Source organism: Xiphophorus maculatus, chromosome 7 (genome assembly GCF_002775205.1).
Source record: "Xiphophorus maculatus strain JP 163 A chromosome 7, X_maculatus-5.0-male, whole genome shotgun sequence".
Classification (NCBI taxonomy): domain Eukaryota; kingdom Metazoa; phylum Chordata; class Actinopteri; order Cyprinodontiformes; family Poeciliidae; genus Xiphophorus; species Xiphophorus maculatus.
In genome coordinates this window covers 1,551,108-1,573,692 of record NC_036449.1, presented here as the reverse complement: position 1 = coordinate 1,573,692, position 22,585 = coordinate 1,551,108, and the positions used below count along the sequence as shown (strand labels likewise).

Sequence of the window (22,585 nt, the reverse complement as noted above, 5' to 3'; positions counted from 1 at the left end):
TGACTGTAATCACAGAATGCGTGTATACAGTGTGCTTGCATTTGACTGCTTGTAGGAAAACCATATAATGCATTGGTAGACAAAACTCTCGTATTGGTGGACCTGACATTAATATGTCCTTACTTCTGACATGGTTCTCAGCACAGTACAACATATCGGCTGCATGGATGAATTGATAGCCAGATCCTCGAACTCGTAGCTCAGCCTCAGTGTACCCAAGAACAATTTTCCCTCTGAAAGACAAAAGAAAAAAAAAAAAACAACAACACTCAATTAACAAAACTTTGTTCCAGGGAAATTGAACAATATGATTCAAATCTTCCAAGCAAGAAAGCCATTTGAACCATTAATAATTGATAGTCTAAAATGTGTGCTATGAAACATAGCACACATTTTAGCACAATTTAGCACACATGTGCTAAAATGTGTGCTATGCTAATGTATGCTGCAACAATTTACACTAGTAGATAGAAAGCAGCTAATGGGCATGAGACCAATAAAGGCAGTAAAAGGTGACATTACTTAGCATCACAGGCCAAGGGTGTAAAATCCAGCTTGTGTTTAGTCCTGAAAATCATGTTTTTGGTCCTGATCTCCAGGATGGACGGAGGCTGCAGAGGAGTTGCGATGGCAAAAAGGGCAAGTTGAGTTGTGCCCTTCCCTCCATTTTCCTGCTGCTGGTTTTGTCCATGCAGAAACTTGAGCCTGCCCTGGATGTTCAGAGCCTGCAGAGGAAGCAAATTTACACAAGAAGAACATCCTCTCAAACTCACAGGCCCATCCTTTTGTGTGTGACTATAAACTAATGTGGCTTTCTTTAAAAAACCCATACAATAACTCTTCATCTTTATTAATTCCTCTGCACATGCATATACTCCATACATTCTCAACCATAAAGAGAAAATGTTGCCATTTTGCATCAGTAGTCTCAGATTGTCAATATAAGCAGTGATTTCTGTATAAATAGAAGAATTCTGAATAGAGTGAAGTATGAAGTTAAAACACTTTGATTTTCAAGATGTCATATTTTACTCTGTAAACAAATTATTTAGCTAAAAAAATTGTAAATTGGAGGGATATTCATCCATTTTCAATACAAGAAAGGTACCTCCTGGTATATTTCTGTGCATCTTTAATTGAAATATACTACCCAAACCTTTGCTAAAGCAGGCAGATACTCCTGAAGCAACACTGGCCTGTGGTCTCCAGTCTGTGTAACTCACCAGGAAGCCAGAGGAGTTATCTAGCAGGCAGCGAAAGCGACACACAAAATTCCTCTCTAAGAAGGAGGAATTCTCTGGTGGAAGCTGCTTGGGGTTGTAGGTGACCAAAGAAGAGCTGCTGTCAGGTTCCATCTCTATGGCAACAAAAACACATCAAATTCTTATGTTTTATTTTTGAAAATCCCCTGAAATAACAACTTTCTTGATTTTAGTTTCTCATTTTTGGAATGTTTTATTATTGGTAGTTTTTTTATGACAAAGGCATTCCTGAATTCAGTTTTAGCTCACAGTTCTGAGATGTTTCATGTGTTGAGGTGATGGACTTCATATTCATATTGAGCTGGACTTTGTTCTGTACAAGTTGCATCTCTCTGAATATATTGAGCAACCAGGTGTTCCTCAGACAAGCTGCACCCTGGTTGTGTTAGAACTGTCGATCTGAGCCTAAATACAAAGCTCCCCACCAAAAGGGACACACACACACATACAGACACGCCCACACAAACATAAGCATCTTAAAACCTACATACAGATCTAGGACCACTTCAACTCATAAGCCACAGTGAAGATTACGGAGTCATGTGATTGGAGCCGGGGCTGGCCTCACAGCTTAATGCTGTGTGCTTAACCATCTCATAATGATGTCTGGCTGTTTGTTCTCAGAGGTAAAAAGCTAGAACCAAAATGCACCTCCAGAGCATTGGGTACACAGAAACTGATTTAACGGTTTTGTAAAACTATGTAAAGTATCAAACAACACATGTAAGAATGTGTCACCCTCAATCAAGTCTTGGGAAGTATAAAAACCCAAATGTCTTAAGAAAGGAAAACAAAAATAATAAGAGTAGATGATCGAGCTTGTTTCTGTTTGTACAGTGCAAAGACTCATCAAGACTCTGCAGATCATAAACTCATGATGAGAGGAGAGTGGTCACCTTGGGGGGAGTCCTGGGACATGGCAGATCCTGCAGCCTGGGAAGGATTCAAAGCCCAGTGCAGGTTTCTTCTCAGTTCCTGCTGGTCCTCTGTATGGACAAGCTCATACACACTCTGGTGAATGACATCAGTCTAACGAGGAAAGAAATAAATATGTGAAGGAATTAACCAAGTACATGAGACAAGTAGAAAGACGATACACAATCATAAAAGACACAGCGTGTCTTCCTGCACCACTGAAATGCCCCACAGATGCACAACAATGTGACATGGGGTATGACGGAGTGTAAAGTGGTTTGAGATTGGCTTGGGGCAAGGTTTTCTACATCTGTGCAGGAACTTCAAACCATGAGGTCCTTCCTGCCTCCAGTGGAAATGTAGCATGTTGTTTTAGAAAATGTGGGTTCCCAAATCTCTAAAGAAAACCAGGATACATTAACATGAACATGCAGAATTACTTTAGATCAGGGGAACAGTCAGAGAAAACATAACAGTTTTCTAATAATAATAATAAGTATAATAATAATAAGTGTTTGTTATGGTTGTTGCATAACAGTCTATCTAAAGCAGGGGTCTCAAACTCCAGGGCTCGAGGGCCGCAGTCCTGCAGTTTTTAGATGTGCCACAGGTACAAAACACTGGAATGAAATGACTTAATGACCTCCTCCTTGTGTAGATCAGTTTTCCAGAGCCTTAATGACCTAATTATTCTGTTCAGGTTCAACTTCTAGATGTGCCTCAGAAGAGGCACATCTAGAAGTTGCAGGACTGCGGCCCTCAAGGACTGGAGTTTGAGATCCCTGCTTTAGATAGATTATTGCTGAGTTTGGGATGTGGGCTCCAGTGATGGAACAATCACTAGTTATAGCAAAGACAACGTCATTGTCACATAACCCCCAGAGGCTCCAGCTAAAGAGAAAAGCAGCTATGCATGCTCAATTTGGTGCTCTGGCCAGTTTATGTTGGGATCTTAGGATGCACCACCATGCTGTTTTCTGCAGAGCACAGCTGTTCCTGTGGCTCTAATAAGAAAAATCAATGTATAAATAGAAAATGCAGTGATAGACATCTAAAAGGAACAACCTTTAGCTTATCCCACCCACATATTGAACATAAACTCCTTATCTGGGTTTAAGTATCAGCCTTACAACGCTAAACCAATGACTGGTGGCAAATAAACTGCATAACAGACTTTTTTCATGTGTGTCTACACAGAATCGCTTATAAGTGATTGTTTTATTCTGCCTGCTTATACCTTCATCTTCCACCAGTAGAATAATTCTTAAACACTTCTGAGGGTTGTAACCTACCCTCTGCTCTCTGCTCCCCCTGCCTCCATACTCTGGTTCTGACATTCACCACCAAATAGAGCAGATTCAAGGTAAAGAATACCTGATGGAAGCCCAAGTAGTCCTGGATGGTGTGAGAGGAATAGAAAATGGTCCCATCTGCAGTAGTGACCAGGACAAACCCATTGAGAGCCTGCAGGACAAAAAGCCACACACCCTTGGTTTATATGACACTAGTGGAATTGGATCAACATGTCAGAAACGAGGCCATACTAGAACATCACATTTCTAAGCACGTACACCACAGGTGTCAAACTCCAGTCCTCAAGGGCCGCTGTCTTGCAACTTTTAGATGTGCTTCTGCTGCACCACACCTGAATAGAATAATTAGGTCATTAGCAAGGCTCTGGAGAACTGATCTACACAAGAAGGTTATTAAGCCATTTCATTCCAGTGTTTTGTACCTGTGGCACATCTAAAAACTGGAGGACAGCGGCCCTTGAGGACTGGAGTTTGACACCCCTGTTGTACACAAACACATATTCAGATGATCTACTCACAAATTCAATTAAAACCTGAGAGAGAGACTTCCCAAATAGCAAGCGATGATAATTCAATGTTGAATTATGGTCAAAAAGATTTGTTCTGGTTAAGGTTGACGATTGATGATGGATTAACCATCAGACTATCATTCAATTGTAGCCAATTAACTAATGTTGAAAAGATGTCATTGAATCAATGTTGTTTTGTGGTTGAATTTGAATGATTGAAATGCAATCAATGCAATCAAATTGAATCAATGTTGAATCAATGTATGCTGTTTATCACACAAAAACAGATGCTCAGATTTTTTCACCTCACTAAAGCAATTTGTGCTCACCACTGTCCTGCAGCGTAGGGTTAGACAGTAAACACTCATCTCGTGATCTACCACATCTCATCCAAAACAAACAGAAGACTGCAAATGTCAATCAGCCACATAGAGTAGCTCAGTCCTTCAGCTCACAGAGAGGGCTGGCAGCACTGATATGACTGAGGCTACATGTCCTCACACCGATACAGTACCCACTCATCTCCCAGCTGCTTATCATGGGACTCAGTCTGCAGATGAAGAGGTGACTTGCAACACTCCAATTGAAAAGTCAACAAAGAGGTCATCAGGTTTCATGAGAGCATTTTGGTTCAAGTGTTGTTCATATGTGTTTCTGTTTGCCTCCCCTGGTTGTTAAGCCAGGCACACAGAGGAGAAATCTGAAAGATTTCCTACAGGCTGAGTTGACTGCCTGGATGGCTCACAGTTCCTCTCATCTGATGTCAAAGCAAACCAGTTCAACACAGGTTCAGCCAGGAAAATCCTTAATGTCCAGCCATAACTTGATTGGAATATTGTTTCTCTAAATGAGCTTTGTATTCTCATTATTACCAATATGAGGAATGGTACAACTAAACCTTCCTGCTCCAGTTGGAGAATATTTGGCAGCCTTCTCCCTCCATTTCCCTGGAATGCCAGGCTGATGCACATTTGAAGGAACTGGAGTGGAAAATCGATTAAATGACTGCACCAAAACCCAAAAGACCCCTGTGCCAGTGAGCTTGTTCTACTCAGTGACACAGGCACTAAAGAGAAACACAGAAGCCCCATGAGATTAGCTCTCTGAACCACCTTCTCGTGGGTTTTCTTCAAAACATGTTCAAGTTTAATAAGACCAACAGTTTTAAACACTTCAACAGTAACACAGCTGGGAGTTGACACAATGTTATCTTCCCAACACACGTTAGCAACCAGCCACTGAGTCTTTCTTCTGGAGCTGGCCCTGAAAAGGACCAATCGGGATGGAGCAATGGAAATGTGCAGAAAATACTCATTTATAAAACGACAGAAAACCGTCGACAGCAGCACTCAACTCAGTTCAAATTGGATAAAATATTTTAAATGATAACCTGTTTCATTTCAGTTGAATACATCTGACGTTCATTATTGTGAAGTTAAGTTTATCCAGTTTTTGTGCTTAAGATCTGATCTGTTTGAGTAAAGTGTAACATTTTAAATTCTCAGAGCAAGGCAGGCAAGGTCACAAGGGAACATGAGAGCCAGAACCAATCATCACTATACACACCCTTCAAAAAACCTAACAACTCATAAACTGTAAAAGTAGATGTACAGAATGGTACAAACAGATCCATTCTGTATGAGGTGAAGTACTGACCTGCAGCAGCAGCTCTCCTTCACACACCTGCTTCTCTCCACCTCCTGGTTTCTCGTTGTTCCCTCTGGCTCCAGCGGCTCCCTTCTGACTGCTCAGGGCAACTGTAGGGACAAACACACATGCCAGCATGTGTATCAAGCTCTGCAGTGACTGCCAGAATGTGTATGTGTCTCTATCTTTAGTAGCATTGATTTCTCCAACAGTGTCTTCACAGTGTATCTAAAAAAAATCAATCCTTCAGCTGCAGCCAATCCAGAACGCTGCTGCTGGTGTTCTCACTAAAACCAGGAAGATAGAGCATATCACCCAGTTCTAAAGTCCTTACATTGGCTCCCTGCAGCTCAGAGAATAGACTTTAAAATACTGTCAGTTTATTACTGAACGGCTTAGCACCACAATACATTAAAGATCTGCTGTTGTTGTATCAACCTTCCAGACCTCTCAGGTTCTGGTTCTGGTCAGCTCTTCATCCAGAACCAGAACCAAACATGGAGAAGTAGCATTCAGCTTCTATGCACCACAAATCTGATAACTCTTACTTATGACTAATGGTTAGTTGCCTCTCTGCTCAAGTGACAGGATGGAGGGATGAGAAAGGTTGCAGGACTAATTGATCTCTGATCCCCCAAGACCACCAAGTCATGACCCGTGAAGACCCCTGACCCACTGGCTGAAGTATGACATGATGGGATAACTAATTCTGGGTCAGATCTTTTATTTTAAGAACATAAGGTTAACAAGAAATCTATGTCAGGAATGGTGCAATGTTAAGAGTCCAAGCAGATACCAGAAAACATACTATAGGATTTGAGTTGGAAGTGTAACCAGCCTAATCTTTAAGCTTATTCACACATAAGTTTTTCATGAATTTGGTAGAGCTGTTTGAGTAGCTTTTGGATTTTCAAAAAACTGCATACACACTTATTTATTTATTTACACATTAATTGTGTTTGCTCAGTCTCTGAAATTAAGCCATCCTGGTTGATTAGGAAGTCAGTAAAAGAGGTTACATTACTCCTAATGAGCTCAAATTTGAGCTGCACTGCTTGCATGAATAATGAGTTATGCATTGCTGCCCAGGTTTTGGTGCAACTTCATCATTCTTCTTTAGGACTTCAACAAACTCCTTTTTTCTGACCTGCCCAGTCACCTCCTGTGGTGAATATAGACTGGTGTCAGGACATGTTAGTGGATGGTTGCCATTGCGCCCTGATTGACATGTAAGCAGTGACCCCAAAAAAACACAGCTTGCCACATTTCATCAGGTTCTGGTGAGACTTCTTGTTCTAAGCTTTTGTCTGTAGGTAGCAGACACACAAACTCGCCTTTTCTCATAAAACTATTAAACAATCGTCATCTCCATTAATGATTTTTTTTCCAAATCTGAATTAAACCATTTATTAAATAAAAGTACAAAGATAGTAGAAGGTACTTGATAGTCTGATACAAAGATAACAGATAGTCGGGGTCCTTTTGGTGGAAGTGGAAATTTTCTGCAGATTATTACAGTCAAACCAGCAGATTGTCTTGGAAGGCAGAAGGCTGAGCCTGAATATCTGGGCTCATGTTTTAATACATTGAAACACAACCAAGATAAGAATTAAAATGCTGATAGGTTTTCTAAGGTAATCTTACATTGGGAGCAACAAATAGAAGCAAAAAATAAAAGCAACATTGAAGTAATAAAACACAGAAGACTCAAAGTCACCATAAGACTACAAACTGAAAATACATGTCCATGCAGAAATGACTTGAAGGCATTGTGGTAGGAGAGAAAATATAGAAATCATTTAGGGTAAGACCTTCTCAACAAGTGGTTTTGAGATTAGAATGAATAAATCTGGGTGCAGGTCCATAGGGCAATTCAGAGCCGGTAGCCATGGTAACTGAAAGATTTGAGTTTCATGGTGGAGGAGTGGAAAGGATAGAAGTAGAGCTGGACCTCAGAGTGAAGGATGCTGCACAAGTTTTCACAAGTTTAGCAAGAAAAGATTTTTAGCAACAGGTCTTAATCTCCACATATATATATGTGGAGATGGATCTGGAGATGATGCACTCAGAATACTGAACCAACTGAAATTCTGGTCACTAGTTTTAATCAGCACATAAATGAAAAATATCAACTCAAGGCTGTCCTGCAGTTTTCAATGATCCAGAAAACACTGCAAATATTAGCAAATATTTCACCACTTTCAATTTGTTCATCATACAAACTACAACAGGATTAACTGGAACATTTTGAGCTGGTGCTGCTTACATTTCCAGCCCAATCCCTACACGTTGTCCTGGAATTCCTCCAAAGGGCTGTCACAGCTCAGCATACACACACAAGTGCATATTATATATATATATATATATATATATTTATATATATATATACACTGCTCAAAAAAATAAAGGGAACACTTAAACAAGTGTTTAACACTTAAAGTGTTCCCTTTATTTTTTTGAGCTTTATATATATATATATATATATATATATATATATATATATATATATATATATATATAAATATATATATATATAGTATGTCTTGCTACCTTCACAAGGACTTTGCATTGCCTAACATTCAGTTTTCATTCATTTCTACAGCCTAACCCTGACTTGAACTCAATTCACACATCAGTCCTAAACCTAGTCCATAACTGAAAAACAGCACACACCGATGCATTGATAGGTTAGAAGAAAATACTTTATTTTCAGATTAACCATATAAGAAATATTTCTTTATCAGCAGTCTGTTTAAACAACACTGTCAGATCAGATGAATTATGAAACGGTGCTACATGTGCAGACAGCATTAGGCCAACATGTTAAGCCTATGAAGAGGAAGGGTTCCCTGGCACTGACTGCTCAGCTGCAGAGTGATGCTGATGATTAGATCAGATCCTTCACCCACAGTCAGGTTACATCACAAAGCAGGGGGATGAAAATGCCATGAGGTCTAACAGATTGCTTTAAGAATCACCTTTATATCTGCAATCAGACGGGAAAAGTCACAGAGCAAACTTTGCATCCCTCCTGACGTCCAGACAGACGCTTCAACTTCCACTGACAAAGCAACACTGGCTGTCTGCTGGCAGGTTTACATCACTCTGGCTCAAGTTAGTGCCTAAACTTTCAATTCTGCAATCATTGAAAACTAATAATTCTTGAGTTTTAAGTTGTTCATTTTTGTTACCATAAAAAGTAATTCAAAGTGTAAGAAACTATGAGTAGATTATAAATAGCTAACAAGCAAGGGGAACTATTGAAGGGTGCAAGGGCACATTAAAAGTTGTACCCTTCAACTTTTAATGTGCTGGTGGAATTTAGGGAGCACTACTTTCAAATCAGCATGGTGAAAATTACCCACGACCATATATACATATACATCACCTACATACATATATTGGTGGGGGGGTGTTCATCATTTTCAGTGAGTAAACATGTCTCCAATACAAACATACTGTTTAAAATAACTCAATGATTTTCTATAAGTACATTTATTGATTTGTTTCAATTAATAACATTTGCACATTAATGTTTCACAGTGAAAAAAATTTGTTTGTACCTAAAGCTGCAGCATCACCAAAGAATCACTGTAATAAAGATCACAGAGAGAAGAGACATTAGACTGCATGCTGCCTTAAAGGCTTATGTCAGGTTAGGCTCAGTTCAGGTGTTAATCTGCACCTATTTGCAGCTAATCTGGAACTACTGTCCAGATAAGAACCAACATTGGCAGTCTAACAGAAATGTCAAGTGACATATTCTCTTTGTGTCTGTGTTTTTAAATATGTTGATGCTCATTTTATAAGTTTCTACAACATAATTCTGTTCATCTGTGTCAGTGAGCATTGATCATTGCTGTGCAAACATAAATGATTGTGTTAGTGTGAATTATTCTGCTCTGCTTAATTAAGAATGGCAGTGATAAAACCTCTCATTGCACTGAGTTTATGATGAACATACAGTGGCTTGCAAAAGTATTTGTCCCCTTCAACTTTTCCATACTTTCAGTGAGTGCAAAAGCCTAACCCACAGACTATTAGAAAATGCTGCATAACACTGTTTTCCAATAAAACAATATACCATTCCAGGGAAACTGTTTATCCACCATCATGGGTGGCCATGCTAACTAGCCTTAGCGTTTGTGGCAGGCTTTGTAGTGGTGATCCAGCTGTAGAGTAGGGAAGTGACGTGGTCATTTAGGCCCATGAGATTTTTACTTTGTGCGTGGTGCACCAGGGTCGCACTGACCCCATGTGAGCTTTTACAATGTTTTTTTGTGTGTGGTTTCGGAAAGTAATGGTCAAACCTAAACTCTTCCCTTCTGTCCCACCATGACATTTTCCATGCTCTTCCTAATTGTTGCGCTAAGACTGCAGGAAGGCTAAGCGAAACCTTTCAGTCCATTTGTCAATTCCTAAATCATTTGGCTTTGCTCCTTTTACACTCAGAGTACACTGAGGCCACTAATACCTGCTGCTATGACAGCTGACATGATGTATGCAACATGTAGAGAGTTACAGTACATGTACATATTCACTCTCATTTGAAGAACATCACTTGTAAGTTCTGCTAAAATAATTAAGAAATAAAAAGGTATAGTCATCAAAATATGCATAAGCAACAACTATTGTCAATCAACCAATAGTTTTTTTGACATCAACAGTGAAGAAAACTATTGACTACTGTTTTTTTTCTATTGTTATGGTGACTATAGTGTCCGCAGCGTTGCTTGGAGTTCATATAATTTTTGGCTCTTATTGTGAAGGTTTCCAGGATGTTTATCTACTACATTGATGCTTTTAGGCCTTTTGCAGCAATATTTATAGTTCAAGTAATGATTAACTACTTAAAACAGACAAGCCAGATAATACACTCTATAACATTCACCAAAAGGTTACCTGACTTAGCATTAGGCTACAATAACACTGTGCTCCTTGCTAGTCAATTTTTCTGTGATGTTTATATTTGGTAGACAATAAAAACTACTTTATCATTCTGGTTATCACTTAGGGTTTTAATGCTACTTTTATTTTAAACATGGGTTGATCCTTTCTGCCTCTGCAGCGCCAAACTGTAACAAACATGGCCACCTGGTGGGATAATTCTATTTGCCAGAATATACACCACAGCTCTGTCCACCTCTGGCACCACATTTTAATGCAAACACAACAAACCACCTAAGCCTATGGCCATGTTTTAAAAGTTGATGAATGCTCCTGGTGCTCCACAGCTCCTGTAAACACCAAACAGAGCCATGCTTTGAGGCTCTTGCACCAATTCCAGAGTGCATCCCAGCTAAGCCTTAGCTGATCAGACTGTCCGCGTCTGGAAACAACTGAAACACAGAATTAGTGCTGTTTACACACAACTAATTACATTGGGTTTGTCAGAAAGCCTGGAGCAACGGCCACATGGTCCTGAGTGCTGCACAGCAAATCTGCTGCCCTAATCTAACAGCCCTGAGCTTGTTAGTTACTTAAAGACAGCAGGAAGTACGCTACTGTTGATAGACAAGAGCTCGTTTCATAGTTTACACTTTGATTATTCAGTTTGGACTCCAATGTCAATATTTCTATGCAACATCTTCAGCAGCCAAATAGATGTGGAATGGTTTTGCATTACTCTGTCAAAGGTTGAAAAACTGCAGACATGTAGCTATCTGTTTTCATAGAAGTAGCAGCCACACAGCAGAGAAGAAGCACTGCTCGCATCAGTGCAGCTGCATCCTGTCTGCTTCAGTCCAAACAGCCATTTCAAAGAGCTGCTTCCTTAAACAAACATGGCTCTGCCTTCATTTCATAAATTCTTTAAACTTCACGGTTTCTCTCCATTATTCATGTTCCCAGAGCATCCAGTGGCCGCATTGCAGTATTTTCACATAAAGTTACAACGTCTTCAGTGGAGAAAACACAAGCAGCTCCTCTGAGGCTACTCCGTTCGCTTCTTAAGGAAAAGAAACCTACCTAAAACTCCTCATCTCCGTAAATAACAATCCTGTCAGATGGCATCTCTAAAAGGTGTCATCTGAATGCTCACTGAAACCAGTTTAAACATCAGCATACATGGTTACCTCCATAAAGCTCTGATATGAGATATATGTTCATATTCCACAAGATATAACACAAAAACAGCTTCATCTGCAAAAAAACACTCTAAATTACACATCACTTAAAAGCTGCTGTCATGTTTGTCCACACAAAAAAATAAGACAAACATTGACTAAGTTAAAGGTTCACCACAGAAAGTGAAAAGTAATGCAAAGAGCATCAAGACTATCCCCATGTTTACACCACATGAGAGTTCTTCTTTCTTACTAAAGACACTGTTGCAGGGCAGAAGTACAAACAACTAAGAAAACATCAAATTATGTCAGAAACCCAATTTGGTGTGTAAGCTCACCAGAAAAGAAGTTCTTGGCTCGTAGGTAGCTGACGCTCAGCCGTAGGATGGATAGTTTGTCCAAACTAGCAGTGACCTCCTCAGGAAATGGCAGCAGGCTGGCCAGTTGCTCCAGTTCGCCGTTCAGTCGGTCTCTGTGCCGTTTGGACGGATTTGACTTGGTTCCCTCAGCAGGTGGCTGTTTCACCCTGATAGACAGACGGATAAAGTCTTAGTTAGAGTTTAGATTTGTCCAACATCTGTTAAAACAGCAGTTTTTAAAACATTTATGTTTTAAAATGTTTATAGTCCAATCTATTGTGATTCCCATCAATATTGACGTTTGATCTTGTGTTACACATACATAGCTGTAAGACATTTTTAAACATTTGATACTGATAAAATATGTAATGTGATTATTCACTAAGACTGTCAAAATTGTTAGGCAATGTAGTGGCGACCTAAAGGAGCCTCCCTAACACCAAATGGAAACCAGTTCTTTGGAAAATAAGCAAGTGCTTCTCAAATGCCGCAGCAGTGACTCAATAATAGCATTACTTAATGCAAACACTTTGTCTGCAGCAATGAAGATTCACTTGAAGTCCAAACAAAGGGTGGTTCTACTGAATTTAGCTAATAATTTTTCCACCTGGGCCTTTTATAGACTGTGTGTAGAGCGAGGGTGCGCAGGTCCAGTCCTTGAGTGCTACCATCCTGCAGCTTTTAGAAGCATCCCTTCTCCAACACAGCTGAATCTAATAAACTACTAAGGGAACTCAGCCATTGGATCCAGGCGTGTTTGAGCAGGTTGCAGGATAGTAGATTGTGAAGACGGGACTTGGGCACCACCGTACAGCAGTGAAATTTCCTATGTCGTCTGGCCATCATTATGTATGGGAAGATTTTGCTGTGCTGTGATTAAGCTGTGTTTCCACTGACCATGAAATTGCGCAAACTGGAATAACAAAAATAAATGTACTTAATGGAAACATACCAGATTTAAGAAAATGTTTTTCAATAAAAGGTTTTTGTGGTAGGATGAGGTGGTTTTTCAGCCGTATAAAAATTACGTGTGTGGGTTCTCTCTGGTAATCCAGCTTCCTCCCACAGTCCAAAATCATGGCTGTCAGTTTGATTGATCTCTGGAGATAGCCACCAGCACACCTCACAACCCCACTAAAGATAATCATGTTGGAAAATAGATGGATGATATTTTTCAATAATGCAGTCTAGAGTTAATGTACTTTTATTTCCTATGAGAAAATGTTTATTCTGATGTAGAGTAATTTTAATTAAAAGGCATTCAACAAACAAAGGATAGACAGTTTGAGAAATAAGTTCTCCAGTCAAATTTGAGGATAGAAGACCTCCTCCTCTTTACTGCTGCATCTTTTCTAAATATTATATTATCATTCATAATTCCATCATCTGAAATATTACTGTTTAACCAAGTTTCAGAAAGAGTATTTACCTTATAAGTAAGACCCCATCTCAAGAAGTTAATTTTAGGCATCAAAATCTTAACGTTCAAATGGATAATATGCATGCCTTTAATAGAATTCATTTTTACATTTTGAAATCAAAGCAAAAATGTAATTATGGATACAATTCATCACCAGAGAAAACAGTGTGTACCAAGGACAGGCAGTTAAAGAACCATAGGAACACACATTCACACTCATACTTACAAAAGACAAAACACAAAAAACTGCAAATAATAATAATAATAATAAAACAAGTGGGATCATAACTCATGTTTATAGTCCAGTTTATATGACTCGTTCTCTTTGAATAGAAAAAAAAGAAGAAAAAAAAGAGATACATTTATTCATATGAAATAATGTAATAGGCCTTAAGGTTTTCATCTGATGACTTGCTGAATAGAAGAAAAGCTAGAGAAAGGAATAATTAGGAGAAATATTTATATTACTTGCTTTATCAGTCAAAGTCTTCACTATGCAACTGAAGATAAACACATAGGTGAGTTTCTCTAGATCTTGCTAATGTATTAGTCCTTTAATCCTGGAAATGTTCTCCAAGACAGAAGGCCAACTTTGTAACTGTCTTTATATGACTTTGCAGGTTCAGGTTCAGTTCATCACTACACCCAGTTTTCAGGCTGATCTGTAGTTTCCAGCTGTAATAACTGAAGCTGTCTGCTGACTCTAGATCTGTAACTCTAGATTGTTCCTCTATAGGTCCAAAGATAATAACTTCAGTTTTTATTCTGTTCAGCTTTAGAAAGTTTTAGCACATCCACACATGTATCTGTTCTAAGCATCTGGTCGGTGCATGTATGTGTTCAGAGTCACCTGTGGACATCGTAATGTAGAACTGTGTATCATCTGCGTAGCTTTGGTAACTAATCTTATTTCCTGGTACAACCTTAGCTGGTGGCAGCACATATTGAATAAGAGCGGCCCTATGATTGAACCTTGGAGTACCCCACATGTGACTACAGTCACATAAGGTAATACATTCTGCTTTTAAATGTTAAATATTAAGAGAATATTTATTTCAATCACAAAGAGGATGCATGCATGCCAACAACTAAACAGCACTGAGTGAGGGTTCAGTCCTTATTAACCCGGGTAGACATGATCCAAGATGAAGGCTCCTGCAGCCGGTTCAGAAAGGAACGCCTCTAATAGCTGATAATCACATGCTCCCAATTCAGCAGAGGGCAGGACTTCCTGCTGCTTAGATCAGAGATCTGACTGCATCACGCATGGAGGATTATACCAGCAAAGACAAGAAGGCAGTACATTTGGTGCAGCTGTCATGGTGACTCCAAGTTCATTCATTGTGACGTCCATGACTCATCATCGCTGCAAAGTAAGAGAACAGGCCAGAAGTCTGGTCACAGCACCCAGCCTCCCAAGCCTCCGGGCCCCCAGGCCCTTCCATGTTACCATGTGGTTCACATGTCTCTTCATCAAGTGGTGACAGTTTTACAGTGTTTATTTTTTTTAAGGGTTGCAGCCAGATATCCCTGCTGATAAATAAGATTTTAAAGTTAGTTTGTATATATATATAACCAGTCCACACTACAGGATCATAGACTACAAGGTGTAGACAAATAATTATAATAACTGACAAAAATCTATTTTTTTGCACAAAAGACCATCCAACCAATAGTTTTGTATTTTAAATGTCGATAAGCAAATAAACATAAATCCCTTCCCCACCAAAAAAGTGTATGTGTTTCTTCTCTAAAGTTCATAGACAGGAAATGGCTCCCGATCAAAAAGCTCCACAGCAAGATCTGCAAATAAACTGGAAAATACATAAGTCCTGTGTACAATTTGAGATTTACAATGAATAGAATAGAATCATAAAATAGACTTACAGGTCACGTAAATTAAAGTCACTCACCAGGAATCCTTTTTTTTTCTTTTATCACCTACACTGGACAAATATCACATGTATTTTTTTTCACCAAGGAACACAAACTGCTAGTTTTTAGTCATTTTAAGTTTTGATTAATTCTAAAACTTACGAGCAACTTTTGACTCAGTGATGTCACAAGTTTCCAGGAGTTCCAGCGCTGGCTACTTGTGGTGCAGGAATATGAAGCATGTCTCACGTCAAGCCGGGTGGAATATGACATGGCCATTCAGACTGCAGATGCTTTGCAAACTATTTGATTCTGATATCGTACCTCATATGGAAGATGCACAAATCAGATTTTTTGAAAGGGAAAGTTTCATATTGAGCCTTTCAGACTGCTACAAAAAAAACATCTGCTTCAAGTTGCATTTACCTGTTCGAATGTAACCATTCTCACTCTTAGGATGGCAACTAAAGAGTTCAGTTCAAATTCATTCCAATTTTGTCTCCAAATAATCAAAAAACAAAGTAATAAAAGAAATTGACCCATGTATATTGTTACACAGCAGCTGCTGTGTCTACAGTAGCAATATTAGAATAATTTAATTTATTTTAATTAAGCTAACTGACTGTCATCTTCATACAATAATGGATGTTCTGCATCCATTCAGCATTAAAACTGTGTTCCTACCAAACAGTCAGAGCATCTCTGATCCTCACCAGCACAACAGCAAAGTCCAATCATTTCATCTGCAGTTATTTTTTATATTTAAATTGGGTCAAAAAATAATGTTCTTTACTATTTTATTCAGATTTCAGTAATGCTATTGTCTCTACAAGAATGAGACATAAAAAATCTGATTATTTTGTGAAATAATCTGATTGTGATTCCCCCATTTGAGCTTAGCTTTATTTATTATATTGCTACGGTCCAACATACAACATACATAGTCACAGCAAACAAAAACAAACATTTTTAAGCAATAAATTCATTCATTCAAGGAGAAAAAGCTATATCCAAACATGGCAGTCTGACAAGAAATGATTGATTCCTTATTAAATCCTAAATGAACTGTGATTAAACTCCATTTTTTCAAGTTGGGGTGATTTCACAAGCCAAACCAAGGCTTGATTATTAACTGACCTACAGATATAGTAAATAAAACATAAAAACAGCAAAAATACAGAGACACTGACATCTATCAGTGTAGAAAGGATTACAAAGCTATTTGTAAGACTCTGGGATGCCAGCGAATCAAAGTGAGCATCGTCATCCACAGCCAGAGGAAACACACAGCAGTGATGACCCTTTCCAGGAGATACCAGTCAGTTATTCTAGGAACACATTGATGGTTCAACCAGCAGGTCACAAAACTGCCCAGAAAATTGTCTAACACTCTAACAGGCCTCACTTACTGGGTGGAGGTCAGAAGTCAAGAAGTAAATAAGAGAGACTGGGCAAAATGGCCTCCAAGGCCAGAACCACTGGTGACCCAGAGAACCTGTCTCACATTTACCAAAAAACATTCTGATGATGCCAAAGATGTGTGGACTAATGAGATGAAAGCAGGCCCTTTAGGAGGATGTCTCATGTTACACTTGAGCTTGTCCCTTCAAGTTGTACATTTCTGCTTTTGTTAATCTAATTGTCATTATTTACCCCAGCCTAGTTTATTCAAGATTTTTTAATCTTATTTAATATCTTATTTTATATCCTGTGTTTAGTTATTTGCTTCAGTTTCATTTCCCTAGTTCCCCTGTTCTCCCTCACCCTCTTTCTCTCTCTCTCTCTCTCCCTCTTTCTCTCTCTCTCTCTTCAGTCTACCTGTCTGGCCTCATTTCTCAGCCACTGGTTCTCCATCCAGTCACCAGTACTTAAACTCCTCGTTGGCTGTCAGTGGCTGCTGGATTCTACTGTCCTTATGGTCCCCTGTGTGCTGATCTTTCTAACCTGTTCTCTCCCCTCATTAAACCAACCATCATATGAATTCGCCTGAGTGTCTGCATTTAGGTCCTCACCTTGCACCAAGCAAGACAGAGCTCACAGAGCTGGATTTTCAGAAACAGACCATCACACTGACAGTCAAACATGGTGATGTTTGTGTGATGAAGTTTCCTTTCCACCAGAACATCATGCAGGAGAACATCCAGCCATCAGAACAGAACCTGGAGGCCAATAACACTTTGATTCTGTAGCAGGACAATGATAGAAAGCCCAGTAGCAAGACCACCACTAAATGGATAAGAAAAACTAAGTGAAGTTTTGGAGTGACCTAGCCAAAGTATGGTAAGTCAGACAGTGTAGTATGCCTAATAATGCCTTATTAAGGGTCATAACGGTCCTTAATAAGGACCCTTATAAGGGTCCTTATAAGGGTCCTTAATAAGGACCCTTATAAGGGTCCTTATTAAGGACGTCATAAGGGTCGTTGTAATCTGTTGATGACAATGACAAATAAATCTTATCTTATCTTATCTTATTACTGGAGAGCCCCTCTAAATGAAAACAATGCTGTAAAGGAGAGAAGGCCAAAATCCCTTATTGGGGATGTTAAGTCATTTCTAGTTAACACAAAATCTGGATGTGAGTTATTGGTGGAACAAGTTAGCAGGTTTAGGAAAGACATATTGTTTGCTATGGATCCCCCCGCCATCTAATTAATGACACCTTTAGAAAAAAGATTTTTATATTTCAGATTATCTTTATCAGGCATTAAAATCAGTTTGATCTGAAACATTTAGGTGGGACAATCAAAGCCAAATCTGTAAGGGTGGGAATTTTTTTTTTATTTTTACCATGAGCTGTTGTAAAGATTCCAGAATGTTCACTTTTTATGGGTTCTTTAAAAGGCATAGAAAGTTGTTGTATTCTGTTACTTATCTTTGTCTTATTGTTATAATTTCCTACGAATGAGCAATTGCAATGTCAGTTCCTAATTTCTATACATCATTCATTTGTCAGAAACTGAGCAAAGCTGCATAATGATATGTCCCCATTTTCTTTCCGTACTTTTTCAAAGTAAAATTATAACATATAGTGAAATATGCATGAAAACCACTGATCTAAAGTATCATATTTTAAGCATATTTGAAATAATATATTAATTATATGTTAATAGTATTTTGTCATTGGTATTATTGGTTTCTGGGGAAAAGATTATCATGTTTGGAAATTAAATTGCACCTTCAGATATTTTGTTTCCATATCAAGATGTCTTATTTCAATGCAGTTCAGAATCAAATTGTTCTGTTATAAATAGGAGTTGAAGAAGAACTGCAGGGCTTTTGGTAGATAACAGCCGAGCTTTCACAACATCACAGACTAAAATCTCATTTTCACAGTAAGAAATAATTAAATTTCATTTTCAACTTGGACATTTTTTGTATTCCGCTGCAATAAAATCTTTTGTGTAATTTATTTTTGAATCAGCTGAATCCCTGACAGTGAAGCGACGCTGTCAGGGATTCCTTTCGCTTCATAAAAAAGCTGATGACAGGCAGCTTTTAAAATAAAGAACAGAAATGTTCTTTATCAGTCAGAAATGACTGATCGAGCTACAATTTGCTGTTAGTTTAGATTTTATTGTTTTCATTTATGCATCTGAAAATATTGAAAGAAAGTATAATAAAAGGTGTGTAATATTGTCCAGGCCACTGCGCGCTGAGTGGATGGGAGCTAAAGGGGCGATGCAGCTGATCCTCTGAAGGACGTTCATGAGGAAAATGGCGTCGTAAGGATCCCGATGTCCAAACTAAATGTTGCTAAACAGCCAATACAAAGTTATTAAAACGAATGGAATGTTTAGGCATTTTTGCTCCTCCATCTTTTTATGGATTAATGTATTATTTCTGTTGAAGAAGCTGAAGCTGCAGGTCGGACGCTGAGGCCTCTGCAGGCCTGAGATCTGATCCATCTCTTTTTACAACGAAAACATTTTCCCCAGCGTTTTTCTTTTTCTAAAACCACATTTTCCCAGAATAATCGGGGCTTTCAAAATTAGTGCGAACTAAGAAAAAAACAAAATCTCAACCGTTACTTTTCCTACTTGTCTGGCCGCAGCTTTGCGCCTTCTGACGCACAGTTCTGCTCAGCAGGTGCATCTCAACTGGTCTGCGCTCCTTTAAAACACATTTTACAATAAAGATGAGGAACTCATCGGAACTCACGCTCTCTGGACGGGTTTTCTCCTCTTGCGTCCTGCATACATATCTGCTCCTTTTCTAGAAGGACACGCGGAACCCACCGGCCAACGTTCCGCTAGAATCTTCCGCCCGCATACATCATGTCCGATAATAGGAATAACAAATCCAAAGGCATCAACGAATGAACTGGACAGGAAAGTGACGCAGCAGAGTTCTGTCTCTGAGCAGCAGCTCCTCAGAGCGTTGGCGCAGTTTGCACCAGAATCTAGCGCATCTCTCCTGCGGGTCAGACAGCTTGCAGACAGCAGCAGAGCCTCCAACCTGCAGCGGGGCCGCGCATTCCACGCACTTCACAGTTGCGTGAAGCAGACACCCCACCCACTTGAAAGTTTTCAGCATTAGAGATAAGATTTCAGTTTTTCGGTGCTCCTGTGCAGGTTTGTTCCGTTAAAATGTTCGTTTGTGCTATCTTGGTTTCTGAGATATTAAAAATGATTTTTTAGGTCACCATCCCCCCGTCTTGCTCCATATTAAACTAAAGTGGGCTACTCTCTCCTTCTTTGGTGTTTCGTTTGTGCAAGTTTGTGCCGTTAGAACCATCATTAGTGCAGTTTTCCTTTATGACATTATGATGGCTTTGAGTTGTTAAACAGTTGGGGTTTTTTGCGTTATTTTTCCCTTTGCACTGCACTAAATTAATAATACCTACATCTCCAGGTTTCATTTTGTTATGAAATTGTTCTACCGGCAGCGCTGCTATGAATGGCAACTAACAGAATAATGTTTGCCCTCGCATGTGCGAAGTTTCCGGATGTAAACAATAACATGCAGGGGGTCCATGATGTCTCATAAAGGAAAGCCGCACAAATGACAGATTTAACGGGCCAAACCTGCATTAAAGTAGCCTCAGCTGAAAGACAGAGGGATGGTGACCTCTTGATGACCTAAAAAATATATTTTTAATATCTCAGAAACCAAAGCAGCACAAACAAAAATTTTAGCGGCACCAACGGAGCTCAACGACTCAGTCTATTTGCTGAAACTTTCACGTGGATGGGTCTCAGCTTCACTCATCTACTACACCCTCTTCTGTCAGGAACGCGCGATGCGAGCCTCCTATTGGTCACGGCTCATGTGCGCGAGCACGTGGAAGAGTCTCCTAGAAACACGGAACGTGCGTGTTCACGTGTGCGCGCTCCCGGGTGAATCTCACCATGCTATCCAATCAGAGTACTTGCAGACAGACGCCGGCGGTTCAGAGTGGTGTATGTGGGTCAGAGGTCAACTGTCAAATAATGGAGCGGAATCAGCCAGACAGGACTTGGGTGAAGATGCTGAGTTTCTTCCAAAGTGGAGGAGAAACTGAAAACTCTGACCTGCTTCATGATCAGGCTGAGAGAAGCAGCTGGAGCAGCTTAAAGTTTCTCTACCAGGAGGCGACATGCCTCTGATGGGCTCACATCACACTGAAGGTTTGGACATCAGAGCTGGGTGTCGAATGTAGGGAAACTGGAACAGACCTCAGATGATGAGCAGTGAAGCTTCAGTTACAGAAATACTCCAAAAGAGACTAAATCCAACAAGAAAACACAAAACACACACAAACACTTCAAATGGTCATGAACTGATGTGACAACATCAGAAAGAAACACAAGAAAGTTTTGGACATTTTAAATGACTCTTCACACCCTGGCCATGGTCTCTTCCAGCTGCTGCCATCAGACAAGAGATACAGAGCAATAAAAACCAGGACAAATTGCCTAAAAAACAGTTTTTACCCGATGGCAATCATGGCACTAAATTCAAAGGCATAAGAACTTCTGCTCTTGACACCACTTTGTTATAAATGTAAATTCTGTTGCAACACCTCCAGGCGCTGCAACCATCTTCTGATGTCTAAGTTTATTTCTCATTTTGTACTATTCATTTCTTTATCTTGGTATATCATGTATATACACATAACCTGCATCTTAACTCGAGTCGAGCAAATCTCAATCTCTTTGTAATCTGTTGATGACAATGACAAATAAATCTTATCTATCTATCTATCTAACATGTGGAATGAGAGAGAGGGGAAAAACATTCAGTACATTAGTCCAGAAACTATCCACTAAGATTCAGGTGTATATTCTATATAATAATGTTATTTTGTAAATAAATTCATATAAACATTTGAAAAAAAGATTAGTAGAAAAAATGCATGGCTACTTTTCACTGTATGAGATATAGCTGAGAACTGCTATAAATAAACCAAAGATATTTACCCAAGATGGCTCTTAAACTCTTCAATTGTTCTCTAACCAAGCATGATAAACACTTAAGTGTTTAATACAAAGATAGTAAGAACAAGATATGATATTTTCTCTGTGTTTTTATGTAGTGAGTTTATCATTTGATCTAAACTGACTTGTTCCCTCAAGCAACCATATTTATTCTCTTTTTGTAAAAGTTAGACGTTTATCTTTATTCTGATACCTGATCATAGAAATCTAACCCAAACACACATTGTTTGTTTTAAAAAACTGGGGTATTATATAAGGGATGGGTAAAGATAAGTAGCTTTTGTGGCTGTAGGCAATTTCTTTTAATCAGATTTCATTTTTAGGTAGCAGGATACACACATGGTGCTGGGAATGTGTTACTGTCACAGTAAATGTGTTACTACAGAAAATAAGCTTGCATATTTGTATTTTTGCTACATTTTAGCAAAGTGTTTGTGAGTCATTTGGTAAGAGAAAAAAAGCAAATTTTCATCAATATTTTTAAAAGTTACTTGTGAGTTAGTTTTGTTTTATTTAAAGTGTACAGATATATTTTCACTAGAAACTAGACTAAAATTACAAGGTAACGTTTTGAGTTTTACAGTGCTGATGACTGAGATGTTTGGAGAAATGTAAGTGCAGACACCAGCCAGTAATAGAGCAACAATGCTGCTCAGAACTGGAGTAGAATCTGCCATGTGGCCTGATCTTTTATTTTTCAAGCTGCACTTCTCTTCAAGTGGTCATTCACCACTGCAGGATGGGCTTGGCAGAAAGCAGTTCTAAATCACTGTCACGTTTCAGAGCTGCTGCTCTCAGTCAA

At 39.1% G+C, this 22,585-nt stretch overlaps 1 protein-coding gene across 1 annotated transcript in view; it reads right to left on the bottom strand.

Moving 5' to 3' along the window:
- Window positions 1-19,804, bottom strand: part of LOC102219576 (aryl hydrocarbon receptor-like) — a 32,053-nt gene extending 12,249 nt beyond the window's left edge. Inside the window, exons 1-8 of the mRNA XM_005805275.3 lie at window positions 19,526-19,804; window positions 12,050-12,237; window positions 5,656-5,756; window positions 3,552-3,641; window positions 2,159-2,291; window positions 1,224-1,357; window positions 523-725; window positions 124-233 (exon numbers count right to left, since the gene is read on the bottom strand). Of these exons, the coding sequence (XP_005805332.1) occupies window positions 124-233; window positions 523-725; window positions 1,224-1,357; window positions 2,159-2,291; window positions 3,552-3,641; window positions 5,656-5,756; window positions 12,050-12,237; window positions 19,526-19,566 (1,000 nt within the window). The 5' untranslated portion in view covers window positions 19,567-19,804. The remainder of the gene's footprint in view (window positions 1-123; window positions 234-522; window positions 726-1,223; window positions 1,358-2,158; window positions 2,292-3,551; window positions 3,642-5,655; window positions 5,757-12,049; window positions 12,238-19,525) is intronic.
- Window positions 19,805-22,585: the final 2,781 nt, after the last annotated feature.